Source organism: Callithrix jacchus, chromosome 6 (assembly GCF_049354715.1).
Source record: "Callithrix jacchus isolate 240 chromosome 6, calJac240_pri, whole genome shotgun sequence".
Classification (NCBI taxonomy): Eukaryota; Metazoa; Chordata; class Mammalia; order Primates; family Cebidae; genus Callithrix; species Callithrix jacchus.
In genome coordinates, this window is record NC_133507.1 from 25120069 (window position 1) to 25136206 (window position 16138).

Here is a 16138-nt window from a genome sequence, read left to right on the forward strand (position 1 = left end):
AGTAAAACTAATGCAAATGGCATTTAAAGAGTAACAAGAAGGAGCTCTGGTGGATGGCACAGTGAGTAACAGTATCAAGAATCTCTTACCACCAAATTTCAGTGAGACAGTTTTGGAATAATTCCAAACAATGAATGTGATCAGCAGGAGCCAGTTACCACCATCAACAAAAAATCTAGGTGTCCCAGACATGAGCCTACTGTTAGTGACACCATAGGATGGGACAGAGAAGAAGCCTTTTTTCTCCATCTTATATATATATTTTTAATTAGACACAGTCATCTAGGCTAAATGCAATGGCATAATCACAGCTCACTGCAGCCTCAACCTCCTGGGTTCAAGGGATCCTCCTGCCTCAGCCTTTTAAGTAGCTGGGGCTGCAGGCATGTACCACCACACCTGGCTAATTTTTCGATTTTTTTTGAGACAAAGTCTCACTATGTTGCCTAGGTAGACCTCAAACTGCTAACTTCAAGTGATCTCCTGCCTTAGCCTCCCAAAGTCCTGGGATTATACAGGCATGCACCACCACGCCCAGCCACCATCCAATATGTTTTCAATAATTGGCTTCTGCACCATTACAAAGTATAGGATTTCAAAGGAGGCTTAGAATCAGACCTGCTTGGCAATGCCATCTGCATTCTTCTGATAGGAGGTTTCAGGCAGTCCATACTGAGCTTGTGCTGAGCCACAGGCAGCAGCCTGCTCTTTCTTACTGTATTTACAATTACTTCCTCTCTCCATCATTGTCTTCAGCCCCAGGTCTAACTCCAGACCAAGGGGGGCCTTTACCAGGAGGCCATTTGTCTGCAATGTTTCAATAGCCAATTCCAAAAGGCAAAATAAAGAAAGCATGGGTAGTAGTCTTTGTATCAGTACAAGTAGAATTTCAAGCAGAAATACCAATGACACTTTGTTGGTAATCAAAAAACAAATAGTTTAAATAATTTGTAAACCAAATACCATTACATCAAAATATGTAAAGAAAAATCCCCTATAGTTATCTAAGAAGAAATTGAAGTCAGTAGAAATTCAGAGAGACTTTAATACATTGAAGTGAGTGAAAATTACATATGCAGGGGGACGGACTCAAGATGGTGCAGTGAGAACAACCCAGGATTGAAGCCCTCAATGAACGCACAGAGGGTGAGTCAGGGCCGCATTTCCAGATGGATCTTTGTTGCCCACAGAACGGGGAAATTTCCAGGTATAAAAAAGACGTGGGGCGCCAGCAAAGAGGTTTTGGCTGGTGCAGTTGGCGGCCGGTGCAACCAGCGGACTGCGCTTCAGTGCAGCAGCGCTCCACAGCACTCTACACAAAGTGCATGGGTTTGGGTGCCCTGTTGAACCGGCAATCTGAGACTTGAGAGGGCAGATTGGCATATCCATCTGATCGAACAAGACTTGGACAGTGAGCCAGGCCAGGAGATTCCAGGGAAACTGTGTTTGGGCCCGCAGAGTGGGACAAACAAAATGCAGATTCCAAATGCTCCGGCTAGAGAGTTTCACTGCATGCACAGCTGAACCCAGGATGGTGCAGCTCGGTGGGGGAGGGGCGTCCGCCATTACTGAGGCAATCCATCCCTACTGAGGAACACACCCATTGCTGACGCAGCCTGCCGTTGCCAAGGCAACCCACCACAACAGAGAGACTCTGCCGCAGGGTGTAGCCCGTGGCAGCAGGGCGGAGACCACCGCAGGGCAGAGCCTGCAGCAAAAGGGCAGACCTCACACCAGCAGGGCGGAGCCTCGGCAGGCAAATACTGACTAGACTGCCTCCTAGCTGGGCAGGACAGCGAGGCGGACACTCACAAGGAAAGCCCCAACCCCCCGAGACAGAGCATTTGAGAAAAAAAGGGGTTTTTTCATGAGTTCTGCTGCAGCAGAATTAAACACAGCAGCCTAACAGCCCTGAATGAACAACAGAGCTCACAGCTCAGCATTTGAGCTCCTATAAAGTACAGAGTGTCAACTCAAGCAGCTCGCTGACCCTCTATATCCAGAAGACTGAAATTTGGCAGGCATAATTCTGGGACAAAATTAGCAGAAAAAGAAACTGGTAGCATCCCTCACTGTTCCGCAGCTGCTATAGGTGCACCCCAGACTAGCAGGGCCTGGAGTGGACTTCAGCAGTCGTACAGTAAAGGGGCTAGACTGGTAGAAGGAAAACCAAGTAGCAGAAATACTTCATCATCAACAATCTGGGTGTCCACTCAGAGACCCAATCGAAAAGTCAGCAACTACTCAGACGACAGGTGGACAAATCCACAAAGATGGGAAGAAACCAGAGCAAAACGGAGGAAAACACCCAAACCCAGAACACCTCGCCTCCTACAAAGGACCAAAACTCCTCACCAGAAAGGGAACAAAGCTGGACAGAGAATGACTGTGATGAAATGACGGAATTAGACTTCAGAAGGTGGGTAATGAGAAACTTTTGTGAGCTAAAAGAACATGTTTTAAATCAATGCAAAGAAACTGAGAACCTTGAAAAAAGATTCGAGGAAATGATAACAAGAATGGATACCTTAGAGAGGCATATGAATGAATTGAAGGAGCTGAAAAACACAATACGAGAACTTTGCGAAGCATGCACAAGTTTCAACAGCCGAATTGACCAAGCAGAAGAAAGAATATCAGAAGTTGAAGATCAATTCAATGAAATAAAACAAGAAACCAAGATTAGAGAAAAAAGCACAAAAAGGAATGAACAAAGTCTCCAAGAAATGTGGGACTATGTGAAGAGACCTAACCTACGTTTGATGGGCATACCAGAATGTGACGAAGAGAATGAATCCAAGCTGGAAAATACTCTTCAGGATATTATCCAGGAAAATTTCCCCCACCTAGCAAGACAGGCCAACACTCAAATGCAGGAAATACAGAGAACACCACAAAGATATTCTGCAAGAAGAGTACCCCCAAGGCACATAATCGTCAGATTCAATAGGATTGAAATAAAGGAGAGAATACTAAGGGCAGCCAGAGAGAAAGGTCGGGTCACCCACAAAGGGAAGCCCATCAGACTCACAGCAGATCTCTCGGCAGAAACTCTACAAGCCAGAAGAGAGTGAGGGCCAATATTCAACATCCTTAAAGAAAAGAACTTTCAACCCAGAATTTCATTTCCAGCCAAACTGAGCTTCAGAGGTGAAGGAAAAATGAAATCCTCTGTGAACAAGCAAGTACTCAGAGATTTTGTCACCACCAGGCCTGCTTTACAAGAGCTCCTGAAAGAGGCACTACACATAGAAAAAAACAACCAGTACCAGCCATTCCAAAATCACACTAAATGCTAAAGAGCATCAACATAATGAAAAATCTACAACAACTAACAGGCAAAACAGCCAGCTAGCATCAAAATGGCCATATCAAATTCACACATAACAATATTAACCCTAAATGTAAATGGACTAAATGCACCAATCAAAAGACACAGACTGGCAAATTGGATAAAAATCCAAAACCCATCAGTGTGCTGTATCCAGGAAACCCATCTCACATGCAAGGATACACAAAGGCTCAAAATAAAGGGATGGAGGAAGATTTACCAAGCAAATGGAGAGCAAAAAAAAGCAGTAGTTGCAATTCTCATCTCTGATAAAATAGACTTTAGAGCAACAAAGATCAAAAGAGACAAAGAAGGCCATTACATAATGGTAAAAGGATCGATATAACAAGAAGAGCTAACGATCCTAAACATATATGGACCCAATACAGCAGCACCCAGATATATAAGGCAAGTTCTTAATGACTTACAAAGAGACTTAGACTCCCACACAATGATAGTGGGAGACTTTAACACTCCACTGTCAATATTAGACAGATCAACCAGACAGAAAATCAACAAGGATATCCAGGGCTTGAACTCAGACCTGGAACAAGCAAACCTGATAGACATCTACAGAACTCTCCACCACAAATCCACAGAATATACATTCTTCTCAGCACCACATTACACCTACTCTAAAATTAACCACATAGTTGGAAGTAAAGCACTGCTCAGCAAATGCAAAACAACTGAAATCATAACAAACAGTCTCTCAGACCATAGTGCAATCAAGTTAGAACTCAGATTCAGAAAACAACCCAGAACTGCACAGCTTCATGGAAACTGAACAACTGGCTCTTGAATGTTGACTGGATAAACAATGAAAAGAAGGCAGAAATAAAGAAGTTTTTTGAAACCAACGAGAACGAAGACACAACATGCCAGAATCTCTGGGACACAGTTAAAGCAGTCTCTAGAGGAAAATATATAGCAATAAGTGCTCATATGAGGAGAATGGAGAGATCCAAAATTGACACCCTATCGTCAAAATTGAAAGAGCTAGAGGAGCAAGATCAAAAAAACTCAAAACCTAGCAGAAGACAAGAAATAACTAAGATCAGAGCAGAACTGAAGGAGATAGAGACACGAAAAACCCTTCGAAAAATCAATAAATCCAAGAGCTGGTTTTCCGAAAAGACCAACAAAATAGACAGAGCACTAGGCAGATTGATAAAAAAGAAAAGAGAATAACCAAATAGATGCAATAAAATATGATAAAGGGGAAATCACCACAGATTCCACAGAAATTCAAACCATCATCAGAGAATATTACAAACAACTCTATGCACATAAACTAGTAAAGCTGGAAGAAATGGATAAATTCCTGGACTCCTGTGTCCTCCCAAGCCTAAACCAGGAGGAAGCTGAAACTATGAATAGACCAATAACAAGGTCAGATGTTGAGGCAGCAATTAAGAGCCCACCACACAAGAAAAGCCCAGGTCCAGATGGGTTCACAGCCGAATTCTACCAGACACACAAAGAGGAGCTGGTACCATTCCTTCTGAAACTATTCCAAATAATCCAAAAAGAGGGAATCCTTCCCAAATCATTTTATGAGACCAACATCATCCTGATACCAAAACCCGGCAGAGACCCAACAAGAAAAGAAAACTTCAGGCCAATATCCATGATGAACATAGATGCAAAAATCTTCAATAAAATATTGGCAAACCGATTGCAACAGCGAATCAAAAAACTTATCCATCATGATCAAGTAGGATTCATCCCGGGGATGCAAGGCTGGTTCAACATACACAAGTCTAAAAACGCAATTCACCACATAAACAGAACCAAAAACAAAAACCACATGATTATCTCAATTGATGCAGAGAAGGCATATGACAAAATTCAACAGCCCTTTATGCTAAAAACCCTCAATAAACTCGGTATCAATGGAACATATCTCAAAGTAATAAAAGCTATTTACAACAAACCAACAGCCAATATCATACTGAACAGGCAAAAACTGGAAGCATTCCCTTTGAAATCCGGCACTAGACAAGGATGCCCTCTTTCACCACTCCTATTCAATATAGTACTGGAAGTTCTAGCCAGAGCAATCAGGCAAGAAAAGGAAATAAAGGGTATTCAAATAGGAAAGGTGGAAGCCAAATTGTCTCTATTTGCAGACGACATGATAGTATACCTAAAAGACCCCATCGCCTCAACCCAAAAACTCCTGAAACTGATAAGCAACTTCAGCAAAGTCTCAGGATATAAAATCAATGTGTAAAAATCACAGGCATTCCTTTACACCAATAACAGACTTAAAGAAAGCCAAATCAAGAACGAACTGCCATTCACAATTGCTACAAAAAGAATAAAATACCTTGGAATACAACTCACAAGGAATGTAAGGGACCTCTTCAAGGAAAACTACAAACCACTGCTCAACGAAATCAGAGAGGACACAAACAGACAGAGAAACATTCCATGTTCATGGTTAGGAAGAATCAATATCATGAAAATGGCTGTACTGCCCAAAGTAATTTACAGAATCAATGCTATCCCCATCAAGCTACTATTGACTTTCTTCACAGAACTGGAAAAAACCACCATGAACTTCATATGGAACCAAAAGAGAGCCCGCATAGCCAAGTCAATTCTAAGCAAAAAGAACACAGCAGGGAACATCACACTACCGGATTTCAAACTATACTACAAGGCTACAGTAATCAAAACAGCATGGTACTGGTACTAAAACACAGATATAGACCAATGGAACAGAACAGAGGCATTGGAGGTAACACAACATATCTACAACCATACAATCTTTGCTAAACTTGACAAAAACAAGCAATGGGGAAAGGATTCCCTGTTCAATAAATGGTGTTGGGAAAACTGGCTAGCCATGTGAAGAAAGCAGAAACTGGACCGCTTCCTGACACCTTACACTAAAATTAACTCCAGATGGATTAAAGACTTAAACATAAGACCTGGCACCATAAAAACCCTAGAAGAAAATCTAGGCAAAACCATCCAGGACATAGGAGTAGGCAAGAACTTCATGACAAAAAAGCCAAAAGCATTGGCAACAAAAGCCAAAATAGACAAATGGGACCGAATGAAACTCCACAGCTTCTACACGGCAAAAGAAACAGTCAATAGATTGAATCGGCAACCAACAGAATGGGAAAAAATTTTTGCAGTTTACCCATCTGACAAAGGGCTGATATCCAGAATTTACAAAGAACTCAAACAGATTTACAGGAAAACAAACAAGCCCATTCAAAAGTGGGCAAAGGATATGAACAGACACTTTACGAAAGAAGACATATATGAGGCCAACAATCATATGAAAAAATGCTCATCGTCACTGGTCATCAGAGAGATGCAAATCAAAACCACATTGAGATACCATCTCACGCCAGTTAGAATGGCGATCATTAAAAAATCTGGAGACAACAGATGCTGGAGAGGATGTGGAGAAAAAGAAACACTTTTACACTGTTGGTGGGAGTGTAAATTAGTTCAACCATTGTGGAAGACAGTGTGGCGATTCCTCAAGGTCTTAGAAATAGAAATTCCATTTGACCCAGCAATCCCATTACTGGGTATATATCCAAAGGACTATAAATCGTTCTACTATAAGAACACATGCACACGAATGTTCATTGCAGCACTGTTTACAATGGCAAAGACCTGGAACCAACCCAAATGCCCATTGATGATAGACTGGATTGGGAAAATGTGACACCTATACACCATGGAATATTATGCAGCAATCAGAAATGATGAGTTCGTGTCATTTGTAGGGACATGGATGAATCTGGAGAACATCATTCTCAGCAAACTAACACAAGAACAGAAAATGAAATACCACATATTCTCCCTCATAGGTGGGTGATGAAAAATGAGAACACATGGACACAGGGAGGGGAGTACTAAACACTGGGGTCTACTGGGGGGAAAAGGAGAGGGGCAGCAGCGGGGGGAAGCTGGGGAGGGATAGCCTGGGGAGAAATGCCAAATGTGGGTGAAGGGGAGAAAGGAAGCAAAACACACTATCATGTGTGTACCTATGCAACTCTCTTGCATGTTCTGCACATGTATCCCAAAACCTAAAATGCAATAAAAAAATTTTTTTAAAAAAGAAAATTACATATGGAATCTGCACAATATAATTACTAATGTTACTCTAATAGGTAACAGAGCATAGCATGGTGAGGGAGTATACCCTCCTTTCAAACATTTATGCACCATTTATTACCAAAACTGATTCTGTGCAAGGCTCCAAGGAAGATTAGGAAAAAAAAAGAACCCCAGTAAAACAGAAACCTTCAGAAGAGACCTCGCCCTGCAGCTGCACCCATCCATTCCCTGCTTCCTCCCATGCACAAGAGCACAAGTGTCTGTCTTCCTTTCCAAGACTAATTAATCTCTCCATCTGTGCTCTGCATTCCAGCTCCCTCTGTGTCCTCAGAGAACTCACTCCACCCATCATCCCCTCTCTCCTTTATCTTCTTTTACTCTTTCTTTCCTATCAGGGCTAATATGACCAGCACATCTCTCCCATCTTAAATAAAAGTATAATTTAAAAAATGTCTATGTCTATACATATGTGTATATATACATGTATGAATATATATGTGTATGTAAAAGGGTGTATAATATTTATATATAAAATATTGTTAAAATTATGTATGTATAGAACACTCTTTTAACCATAATCATGTCTCCAGCTACCACCCTAATCTTTAACCTACTCTTTATTGCCAAGTCTTTAAAAAACTGTTTACACTTTCTGGCTCTAATTTTGCATCATCATGTATTCCTCAGATCACAGCTTCCTCTGCCACCTACTTGATTAAAACTGCTTTGACAGAGCACATTAACAATCTCATTACTGCTCATCTAACAGCCACTTTTAAGCCCTCATCTGCATTAGTACTCCTGGCTCCTCCCTCCTTAAAATGCTCTGCTTCACAGGATTCTCACTTTATTTCTGGTCAGACCTATAACTGGGCCATCTCCTGCAGGACAGTGAAGAAATGCTGAGAAGTTTGTGACTATGGATCAGTCCTCCCTTTCTGCCCTTTATGACCTTGAGTTTTCCATCTCTATGCCCTGTACTCATGCTGCTCAAAACGTGGCTCACAGTCTAGCAGCATCTGCATCACCTGGGAGGCTGCTGGTTGGGTACATTCTTGGGCTCCAGCCTAAACTGCTGGATCTGAATTTCTGTGGGTGGCACAGGCAGGCACCTGTGTTTTAACAAGTTTTCTAGATGATTCATATTTAGATAAAACATTTGGGAGGTACTCCCCTATCAGCATATCACAGATACTTCTACAAATGTATCAAACTTTACTGGAGGGTTACAGAAATGAAAGGAAATTCCAGTTTAGGAGAAGATCCTTATAGGATGCTCCTTGTTCCTAGCTTTGCCTAGGTGCACTGCAGTGTGCTTTCTCTCCAAGAGTAATATAGTAGGCAGCTCCACCCAGAAGAATATTTTCCTCAAGTTTGAGCCTTTTTGGCTAAAATCAACTGCAAAGGGGTTTGATTTGCAAGGTTTCACTGAAGTATGTAATTATCAATGGGGCGATGGTTGGAATATACACACATATGTACACACACCCCTAGACAAATGTTTCCCCAAGACACCACAGCTTATATTCACAAAGGTTTTGCAAGAGAATGCTAAGCCCAACCAATCTGCCCATATAGGTTTTCTTCAGTTCAGTAAAGCTTTCTAATTTATATGTATTTTCAAAACAATTTTTATTACATATATAATATGCTATAAATTTATTGTAAGAAATCCAGAATAGGCAAGGAAATGGAGAAACATGTCATGTAATCAATCACATTGCCAAGAGATTACACCTGTTATCATATTAGTATGTATCCTTCCTGGGGTGAAGGTGAAGTGCATAATATATATTGATAATAAGACATACTTTTTGTAAAAACTTCCAATGGCACAGAAGGATATAAAATGGAAAGTAGAAGTCACCCTCTACCATCCACAAACTCCTTACCAGTTCCATTTTTAGAGGTCTAAACAGTTGAATGGTTGCTTCTATTAAGATATTTGCTAAGGATGTATATGTATGCAACTTTCCATACAAACATGTATGCTTTTGAGAAATATACAGAATCGATCATTAGTTATAAATTTTTTTACAATTCGCTTTTATTCACTGAAGTTTTTTGCCTATCAGTTCTCAAAAGTTGACTTGTTTTTTTGTTTTAGAGACGGAGTCTTGCTCTGTCACTCAGGCTGGGATTTAGTGGTGCGATCTTGGCTCACTGCAACTTCCGACTCCCGGGTTCGCGCGATTCTTGTGCCTCCGCCTCCTGAGTAGCTGGGATTACAGGTTCCAGCCACCATGCCTAGCTAATTTTTGTACTTTTTAGTAGAGACAGGGTTTTTTAACTAGGAACGTAAGCGGATGTTACATAATTTATTTAACCAAACTCATATCAATGAGCATTTAGATTTTTTCTCAGTATTGCAACATCTTTGCAAATTTGTGCAGGCATATCTTTATGTGCTTTTAGTTCTCAAAGATACTGTAATTTCTCTTCTATCTTTTCACACTCTTCTTGACATTTTGGTTTTTCTGTGAACTAGTTTTTCAAGTGTTTGAACAGTTTTGCAGCTAATTTTTCTTTTTCTCTTATTGATTTGTAAACACTCTGGATATTAAGAGTCTTTGCCTATAAATATATTTTTTTCTTCTTTGGTATTTAATTTTTTTTATTTTTATTGAAAATGAATTAATATTTTCCTTTGATTTTCTCAAGACTTTTTTTTATGTTTTGGAGAGAGATTTAAATGTCCTTTCTGTAAGCTGTACCCCCCCCACCTTTTTTTGGGATGGAGACTTGCTCTGTTGCCCAGGCGGGAGTGCAGTGGCGCAGTCTCAGCTTACTGCAACCTCTGCCTCCTGGGTTCAAGTGATTCTCCAGCCTCAGCCTCCTGAGTAGCTGGGATTACAGGCACCTGCCACCATGCCCAGCAATTTTGTATTTTTTAATGGAGACGGGATTTCACCATGTTGGCCAGGCTGGTCTTGAACTCCTGACCTCAGGTAACCCACCTGCCTCAGCTTCCCAAAGTGCTAGGATTACAGGCATGAGCCACCACACCCAGCCAGCTTTGCCCATTTTATAAAAAAGTTCGTTCCAACATCTTCCATCTGTTTTCTAGCCATTGCAAATGGGGGCACTTTATTCCATTACTTTTCTAAATGATTATTCTTGGTATTTTTAATATCCAATTTTTTAAATATTAATTTCTTCTTGATTTCTAATGCTTAGACTATTTTTTCTTCCCTAAGTATGTTGGCTAATCTTTTAAAAACCCTTAAGCCATGTGGTGGCAACTGGTATCCCATCATTTCCCCAGTTAAACAGCAGTGTTTCTGATGTTTAAGCATTAAGCATATTAATCATGATGCTTGCATTTACAAATGATATTACAAACATTTACTTTATTATACATACAGAATTTTTATCAGGAATAATGACTGAATTTTACTAAATGCTAGAAACTTACTTGAGGTGATCAAACTTTTCTACTTCATCTATTAATATGGGAAATTACATTAGTAGGTCTCCCAATTTAGAACAATACTTGCATTTCTTGAGTAAATTCCATTTGGCTATAGTGCATAATTATTCAAGTTTATTAAATTTTCTTTTCAAATATTTTATTTAGGAATTTCATATCAAATGGATGTTAGTGGCATTAGAATGTAGTTTTATCCCCAAAATTGTACTGTGTAAAATTTTCAAGCACACATAAAAGTTGATAAAATAACACAATTAACTACTATACATTTTTTCACCTAGATTCAATAATTACTCATATTTTGCTACACTGGTTCATTATCCCTATCTATCTATCACTCTATCTATCTATCTGTCTATCTGTCTATCTTATTCCTCTATCCAGCTAGCTAGCTGAGCCTTGTTAATTTACAGACATCACAACGCTTACTTGTAAATATTAATACTTTAGCATGACTCTCCAAAAAATTAGGATCTTCTTTATAACATTATCTCACTAGTATACCTAAAAATTGTAATTTCTAAATATTATCTAATTTCCAATCCATATTAAAATTTCTCCTTTTATAATTGTTTTTCCCCTTGAACTGGTCAAGTTTCACCTATGGCTTTTAGCTTTTCTATCTCTTTAGTCTCTTTTATTTAATGTGCTTATTTTTTCATGGTATTTGACTTTTTAAAGAGTTCATTCCAGTTGTATTATAGGATGTCCCATATTCCGGATTTGTCTGATCGTTTTTCATTTAATTTGTTGGTCTCCCTCACATAATTCTGGTGAATTGATCAGTAAGTTCTCAGGCTTGATTAGAATTGGATTGAACATTTGTGGCAGCAGCACATCAAAAGTGATGCATGATTATGTTGCATCATATCAGGAAGCTCATGATGTCACCTTGACCCGGTATTACTTGCACAGGTGGTGAACTACACATACTCTGTTGTATAGATCCATGTTTCCCTGTAAGAAATCTGCAGAGTGATACCTTGACATGGCATAAACATTCCGTCTTGCAACAATCTTTCACACCATGGCTTTAGTGTACATTGATGATCCTTGCCTGAAATAGTACTTAACACAGAGAGTTGCAAATGGCAATTTTCTAATTCTATCGTTCCTTCTGCAGTCATTCTTCTGTTTTAAAAAAAGGTTTCTGTTTTTTAATTTCTCACTCTGTATTCAGAGATTTTAATTTATTCAATGTTTTTAAATATTACTAACAGTATTCTTTGTGGGTTTCAAATTGTCCAAATGTAGCCAGTGGGAACACTTTCAACTGACTTCTTTTGTCATAATTCTGTTGAATTTTAGACACTGCCTTGATTTCTAGAGCAACAGGTATTCCAAGCCCACCTTGAGTTTTCCCTACTTCGGACCTGGAATTACCTGGTTTTTCATGGAGACTTGGTTATTTTTAGTGGGCTCTGTGTGTGTGTGCATGTGCATGTGTGCACGCATATGTGTCTGTGTTGGGGTACATCTTCAACACTCAGCCAAGGTAGTTGACAACTTTGTTCTAGCCTTTACTTACTTTACTCCTGCTGTAGGTTACCCAGAGATGAGAGTTTAGGACCTTCTTGAGTCTTTTCTGGGCATGCACAAAACTTTGGCAGGTACAGAGCCCCACATAGACTTGTGATCATCTAGTTTTTTAGGAATATGTTGGAGCTTTTCAAAGCCACCTGTGGACATCTCATTCCCAGCTTTTTGGTTAGCTTATTGTTTTACCCAGTTGTTATCCACAACCTCATGCAGCCTCAATGTTAAACAAGTATCTCTAATTGTTTTGGACAAATGCCTCCTGGAGAAAAGCTGTTTACACTGGGCAAACTCCCAGTTAGGTAAACTAAAGACAGCTTTGTGAGTGAAGTCTTCCAGGGAACCACAGGTCAAATAATTGGGAATTGGGCATTGAAGGAGCTCCAAACCCATTTTACCCCTGCAGAATCTGCCAGGCTGCTGGTTTGCACTGTGATTATGGGCTGTTGTTTTCAAGGTTACCATGCAGGTGGAGAATGGAGAGATGAGACTAGGCAGCTTAGCATGCCACAAAGCTCACTGTTCTTAGCACTTTCCTTGAATAATTACTGCTCAGATTGTTATAAGCCTTTGGTTAACTTCCAGAGTTTTATAAATGTTGGTTCTGACCATTTTTGCTGGTGTTTTTATTGATTTTATGGAGGAGAGGATTTTTCAGAAGTCTTTACTCCATTATGTTTTGTTCAAATTAGTCTCTACAAAAAATTCAAAAATTAGCCAGGCATGCTGGCACACACCTGTAGCCCCAGCTACTCAGGAGGCTGAGTTGGGAGGATAGCTTGAGCCCAGCAGGTGGAGGTTACAGTGAGCCTAGATCAGACCACTGCATTCTAGCTGAGTGACAAAGTCAGATTCTCTCAAAAAACAAAACAAAACAAAGGAAAGCAACAAAGCATGATGAATACATTAATCTTTTCTTTATTTACTAGTTTTCAAAACGATGAGCTGGTTGCTAGCATCCTTAAAATGACTGATGTTGTAGTATGCATCATTTCCTTTCCTTTCCTTTTTTTTTTTTTTTGAGGTAAGCTCTTGCTGTGTTACTCAGGCTGGTGTATAGTGGGTCAATCATGGCTCACTGAAGCCTCAACCTCCTGGGCTCAAGCAGTCCTCCCACCCCAGTCTCCCAAGTACCTGTGACTACAGGCACATGCCACCATACCCACCTAATTTTATAGGATTTTTTGTAGTGACATGGTTTCCCTATGTTGCCCAGGCTGGTCTCAAACTCTTGGGCTCAAGCCATCCTCCTGCCTTAGCCTCTCAAAGGGCTGAGACTACAGATGTGAGCCACTGTGCTTGGCCCCTCCTTTTTTAAAAAAAGATAAATTAAGATTCCATTGTAGGTATATACCAAAAAACATCTGTGAGGACCAAGATTTCCAGTACGTAATTGTCTAGGCCAAGGATCACAAAATCTTTTCTGTGAAAGGCCAGATAGCACAGTAAATATTTTAGTCTTATTGAGCTGTACGGTCTTTATTACCATGACTCAATTCTGGCAAAAACAGCATTATCCATTCATCCATGGTTAGATACTTGGGTTGTTTCTTCCTTTTGCCTATTGTGAATAATGCTGCCATGATTGTGAATGTACCAATATCTGTTTGTGTCCCTGCTTTGAACTCTTTTGGGTACATTCCCAAAGGTGGAATTGCTGGGTCATATGTTAAGTCTATGTTTAATATCTTGAGGAATTGCCATACTATTTTCAGTAGTAGTTGTACCATTTAAAAATTTCACCATCAGTTCACAAGGGTTCCAGTTTCTCCACATACTCACCAGTATTTGTTATTTTCTGCTTGTTTTCTGTTTTGTTTTGGTTGTATAATTCTCATGCTGATGGGTGTGAGGTGGTACCCGACTGTGGTTTTGATTTTCATTTCCCTAACAATTATTGACATTGAGCATTTTCATGTGCTTATTGGCCATTTGGATAGCTCTTTTGGAGAAATCACAGTCTTTTATTCCTTTTTATTGAATGGGTTGCTTTTTGTTCTTGTTGGGTGGTAAGCATTCTTTATATACTCTAGATAGTAATCCCTTTCCAAGATGTGATTTGCAAATGTTTTCTCCCATTCTGTAGGTTGCCTCTTCACTCTGTACATAGTGTTTTTTCATTCACAAAGGTTTGATTTTGATGTGGTCAAATTTAGTCTTTTTCTTTCATGTGTTTCCTGTGCTTTTAGTGTCATATCTAAGATATCACTGCCCTATTTTTGAATCTTCTTTTTAAAAGTCTTCAATGTATTTGGCAGGCTTTCCACATCAGGTCATGCAGCTTCTTATCATTACTGTTATCAGTTTTAGAGTATTCCTTAGAATGGATATACTTGTTTATGTAATCTTTCCCATATTGATGGACATTTAGGTATGGTTCATTCTTTCCTTTCACAGGTATACGTATTAAAAACAAACAAACATCTGGAATAGATATTCATTGAAGTGTTAGAAGTGATAATCTCTGGGTGATAGGATTAGAAAAAGCTTTATTTTGTATTTTTGTTTATCTGCATTTTCTAATTTTTAATAATAAACAGGTTTAATAAAACTTGCAAACTAGTCAATCAATATATTGATATCCTTTGCTTCACTGATGTCACTCTGCAGAGTTTATCCAAAAATATTGTTCTGTGTAAGTTAGACAAAAACATCTGCTTGAAGTAATTCATATCATTGATAATGTTCTAGTTTCATTTAAAAACAATGTTCAGATAGGGGACTAGTGGGATAAAATATCATATATGAGCTTAGATTATTATGTGAGCATAAAAATTAAATTATCAGAATATGTAACAGTGTGGAAAAACATCTATGAGGACCATGATTTCCAGTGGGTAATTGCCTAGGCCAAGGATCATGACATTTTTCTGTGAAACACCAAATAGTACAGTAAATATTTTAGCCTCATTGAGCCACATGGTCTTCATTACTACAACTCAATTCTGCCTTGAAGAGAATGAATGAAGAGGTGTGGCCAGATTTGGCCCAGGGGCCACAGTTTGCAGACCCTCATCAAGCACATGGATTGGGACCTGAGAGTAAAGGCAACTGAGATAGTTGGCAGTGCATTTACTTTAAACGTTTATTTAATGTTATTTAAGGGTGTATTTAAATGAAATTATGTATTCATCTGCTTTACACATAGTTGGTGATTTCCAAAGATTTCTTAAATATAGTTGAGTACTTTGCAGACGTCCCAGTTTTGAATGACTTGCTCATTTTCATGGGTCTTTAGTGTACTGGTTTTATTGTAGTCTTCTGTTCTTTCTCAGGAGAAGAAAATGTAATCGCTGTTCCTTTGGGAAGTCGAAGTGTGAGAATTACAGTGAAAGGACCTGCCCACCTCTGTAAGTTGAATTTAATCTTAACATTATTTAATATCCCAAAAGTTTAGTTAGCAAATGAAACAAAACAAACAAACCCAGAAACCAAACCAGCAAGAAAAAAATTTTCTCTATGTTTAATGGATATGTTACCGAACTTGTGTCTGTGTGTTTGGCATAGCAAAGCTAAACACTGACATTAGGAGCCAGAGACAATGAGGCATTTATTGCAGGGAACCAAGCAAGGAGAATCAAACAGCTCATGCTTAAGACCTGAACTCCCTGATGTCTTACATGTAAGAATTTTTAAAGACAGGGAGATTGAAGTTACAGGCAAAGTCACAAATTAATACATGGAGGCTATGCATTTGTTTGACCTGAAAAGGTGGACTATCTTGAAGCAGGTCTTATAAGCCATAG

The 16138-nt window shown here is 39.3% G+C and overlaps 1 protein-coding gene across 5 annotated transcripts in view; it reads left to right on the top strand.

The window, feature by feature from the left end:
- Nucleotides 1-16138, top strand: part of ADAMTSL3 (ADAMTS like 3) — a 454464-nt gene that overhangs the window by 241546 nt on the left and 196780 nt on the right. For all 5 annotated transcript variants that reach the window (XM_035303956.3, XM_035303955.3, XM_035303954.3 and 2 more), the window contains exon 8: nucleotides 15668-15742. In XM_035303956.3, the coding sequence (XP_035159847.3) occupies nucleotides 15668-15742 (75 nt within the window). The remainder of the gene's footprint in view (nucleotides 1-15667; nucleotides 15743-16138) is intronic.